The sequence below is a fragment of the Pyxicephalus adspersus genome, chromosome 11 (assembly GCF_032062135.1).
Source record: "Pyxicephalus adspersus chromosome 11, UCB_Pads_2.0, whole genome shotgun sequence".
NCBI lineage: Eukaryota > Metazoa > Chordata > Amphibia > Anura > Pyxicephalidae > Pyxicephalus > Pyxicephalus adspersus.
The window spans coordinates 1593198-1597695 of NC_092868.1; the positions used below are offsets into that span (position 1 = coordinate 1593198).

The following is a 4498-nucleotide window of genomic DNA, read 5'->3' on the forward strand; positions in this document are numbered from 1 at the left end:
GCTGGAGGACCATAGGGATCAGCTGCACCTCAGTCATGTGACCTGCCCTGGGCTGGAGGACCATAGGGATCAGCTGCACCTCAGTCATGTGACCTCTCCTGAGCTGGAGGACCATAGGGATCAGCTGCAGCTCTGTCATATAATCGGTCTTGGTCCGTAGGACTGGAAGCAGAAGAATGACTATGCACAGCCATTGCTTCTCTGCTGTAGCTAACAAGGTGCTCACACTGCAACTATCAAGTGACGAATGCCTTGGCAAAGGCTGCATATCCAAAGCCTGGTCCATATGTGGGATTCTATTTTTTCCTTTTATAGTGTTTAGGCTGAATTATGTCATTTTGGGTTTAGTTTTTTACTGCACATCTGCTTAAAATTGGAAAGCCCAGCTATCAATAAAGAAACTTGATTACATTCATATAAAGTAATTACAGGCAGCAAAATATCTCTATACTGTATTCTGATTGGTGACAGAGGGTTAGTTATCCCACCATCTGTGTTACCCATCAGCCTTCTATGTCTGCCTGCTTTTCACAACCTATTGACCGGTTTTGTGATTTGAGGCGGCCACATTCCAGCTCTAGGCTGTGAGAAGTATTGATGAGAATTTATAGATTGGGACTCTGGAATGCGTTTTATGCCTACTTTCAAAAAAAAAAATGTTAACAGCTTGTGACGACACATCTGGCAATTTTCCCTAAATAGCTGCACGCCACCAGACAAAATATTCTACGGTCATAAATCTTGTGTCATGTACTGGTAAACATGTGCTATGAATGATCACAGGACTAATAACACACCGCTCCAAAGTACAACAACAAAACTTGTATCCTGAATATTATACTTTGTATTAGTCCGAGTGACTTATATCCAGGTAAAACTAAAAATGAGTAAATGCAGGCGGAATGTACGGACTATGGTCTATTATAAATTGCTGTAATATAATTCTCACCAGGGATCCTCGCCTGTAGTTCTTAGGCTGTGTATGGGACAGGTAGGTGGGAAGGCTGTGTATAGGGTACGTAAATATCTGCCCACACATTCTGTAATTCTGTGACAGACTGCAGAAAAGAAAATGAGGAACATGTATGTGTACAAAGAGTCAGAAAAGGACTGTATGTGGCCCTTGTGGAGTAATGGGCCCCTGGTCCATGCAGTCACTGGTGATCTAGGAACCTCATCTCCCATTCTGCTTGTAACACTTGGAATGGAACTCTCACTCACCAGACTTTTTGCTCTCTATCACAGAAAACCTATATTTTATCATGCTGTCATTTCTTGCAGCCACCTTCAGATTCACGGCTGCCTTGGAATGTGATTGGTAAATAGATCAATAGGGAATGTACAAATGATTACATTCCAACAGCCGGCCCACCCAATTTATGTATTAGGAACTCTGTGAAACCTGTAGCCTGCAGAAGTAACCAGAACATTTATTAAGGGGCCTTCAACACCCAGGAACTGTACATAGATCATTTACTGAGCTTACAGGATGTGTAACAAAAATAACCAATTTAAAGATACATTGAAACTGCAAAGTTCTCCCCGGCCCCATTTAGCTGGGCGCACCACCCGGCACTTTTCTATTCCTGTAAAGATGGGTTACAATACAGGGCTGCCATCCACCTACAGCTTCTTCCCACCAAGCTTAAACATAATTCTAGGGAAAATAATGTGACATTCCAGTGGTTCTCAGTGGTAAGAACCATGATGGCCCAAACTGCTGTACTTGATGGCCCAACATGTCAAGGTTTGACTACAGGTAGCAGGGGGTGGTATGAATCACTCAATATGGCTAATAAAGGTGGGCATGAGGAAGTGATAACCAGTATTCTACCTAGATTTTTTTTGGATAGGAAAATGCTGTAGGTGGGTGGCAGCCCCTATATTGTGACCCAGCTCATCAGTAATCACCCAAAAACAGCCAGGTGGTTCTTGAAACGTGCTGGGTGGTGCACCCAGATAAAAGGCACTAGGGAGAACACTGGATAACTGCATTGCAAACTTACCGTTTGTCCAAACTTAAACTCCCACCCCCAGAGCCAGAAGTCCAACCCTTTGTGATCTCCTTAGGTGGTCTCATCTTGTCTTGGATAGGCATAGTGACAAGGTCTCTTTAAATTTTGACAGTGATTGTTGCCTATGAGAACTCTGTAGTATGTGAGCTCCCGGGAAGGACATGAAAACATCGATTCTTTGTTTTTTATTTAATGCAATGATGAGCTTTGATCTTCAGTAACGCTGGCGATGGTCAAAGGAACTTAGAATGAAATAGATTTTCACTTAACTATTGGGAGTGGAGCACTGGCCTCGAGGTAAATCATGCACGGCACAAGGCAATAATGTTATCATATGTAGTTGGAGAACACATAATTTATCATCCATCCCCCATCTCTGTCCCCCCTCCATTATTCATTGCAGCTACAGAAATGTAACCTTGAAATCTAACGAGCTCCATTTTTGTTTTCCAGATGGGAAGAAGAGTTTGCCAAGAGGACACAACTAGAATCCATGGTGGAGACTCTTCAGGAGGTAAGATGGAAGAAAACCTACAAAACATAGAACATCAAAGCAAACGATGGAAATGGTTTCTGACATCTCTCCGTTTTTAGGAGGCTCAAGAAGCCTACAATGTCCACGATGAGCTGAACGACAAAATCGAAAGACTGAAATCGGAGCTGGTGGTCTTCAAGGGTCTGATGAGTGACGTAAGTACTGCTATAGATTGACGGCTGACATGATCACTGCGGAATGTTTAACTCACACTGCTTCATCCGTTTATAAACGTCGGGCACCGAAGCGCAAAGCAAACCTTTGCTCTGTAAAACGCGGGTGGTCTACTCGGCCCTGCTTCTCCGACGGGCAAAGTGACCAATCAATTGGGTTTAAAGGGCCGGGATAAATGGCGGGCACAGAGTAGAGCTACTTGTTTCTTTTCACAAACACAGAATGTGTTATTAGCACTGCAGACTACCATAGCCCAATGCTTGATATCATCTCACGTTAGACTTTGGGTGGCCATCCGCTAACCAATGATTGCAAGCAATGGGTCCATTTAGAACCTTGGCCTTATAGAAGCATTCGATATCACAATATTATTTCCCAATGTCTGTGTCAGTGGCACCAATTTTTCCAAAAAATTCCACATGGGACTTTGCCAGCTTGGCAACCCATAGAAGCTCCTGATAATGCAAAAACACTGCCACGTCTCACCAGCCAAAGTTCCCCCCCGTCTCCACCTTGTATTTAGCTGCCATTTTCACAGTAGAATTGCTGGGCAGCCATATTTGTAAATGGTATTATTGGCTCTCATAAACTAACGTCGTCATTTAGATTTACCGGCCCTTTAAATTGGATTACCGGTGATTTTTAGAAGTGCCTTATGCATTTTGGCAAATGTTTCTGTAAAAATAATAGAACTGCAGTGTGTGTGTGAGACTAACACATTGTGTGTGGTACACGCATGACCTTTACTATGCATGTCCTGCTGAGACGCAGAAATGCAAGCAAGAAAATTCAAAGTGCAGGAGATGAATTTGATTCTCAGGTGAAATGGAAGTCTCATTTGGCTCACATAACTTATAAAGGAATTGTATTGTGTGAAGTCTTTTAGATATACAGTGAAATGTGACATCAGAGGGTTTTATAATCCTTGTTCCCATAGTTAGTGAATAAAGGTGAATGTGGTGGCGGCCATGTTTTTCCCTTAAGGACTTGTTCACAACCCAGCAATATTAGACATTAGGACCCCAATGTTATAGCAATGCATGGTAGTACGGGGTTTATGTGTATTGCCATTGATACTTAATTGCACCCTAAGGCTCTGTACACATGTTAGACACGTAAGACTGAAAAATGCATGAATGAGTGTTGTACATACATCGCTGTGGCGATAATTGGACGGACATCATCTGACTCACTGAAAAACAGCCCGGTGGTCACTGGAAGTGCCGGGTGGTGCGCTCAGCTAATTGCCCCTGGGGAGATCACTGTTAAAGTTTCTTTCCAATGTGCCATCTTCTTGTTCACTTGCTCTGTACAATGGCGGCCAGGTGTGGACCAGGAGGTGGAGGCCACTACTTTATATATAAACACTTTCCTTACATAAGTGTACACACTCAGAGCTTCATATGTCAGCACAGAAGGGAGGCAACCACAAAAATGACAATGAATATTGCAGGGTAAGAATGTCGCCCGTTGACTTAAGCAGTTGATGGACTTTGTATGTGTTTTGTCCGTGGGTTTGTTGAGAGGATTATTAAAACAACAAACATATTTTCTATTGTAAGAGGCAACAAAAATACTAATGCCTGAACAAGCTGTGCGTAACTGCCCCAGATTGCAGGGCGTGCTTTTATTTTCCACCATGTGTGTTTTATTTACATTATTATTATACAGGATATATATGGCTCCAACATATTATGCAGCGCTGTACATTAGAGGTAGCAAATGACAGACAGATACAGACAGTGATACCGGAGGAGGAGAGGACCCTGACCAG

General features: G+C 42.9%; 1 protein-coding gene across 1 annotated transcript in view; it reads left to right on the forward strand.

The window, feature by feature from the left end:
- The window catches only part of IFFO2 (intermediate filament family orphan 2), a 45697-nt gene that overhangs the window by 35084 nt on the left and 6115 nt on the right, over window positions 1-4498 (forward strand). Inside the window, exons 2-3 of the mRNA XM_072426736.1 lie at window positions 2469-2529; window positions 2610-2705. Coding sequence (XP_072282837.1) covers window positions 2469-2529; window positions 2610-2705 — 157 coding nt within the window. The remainder of the gene's footprint in view (window positions 1-2468; window positions 2530-2609; window positions 2706-4498) is intronic.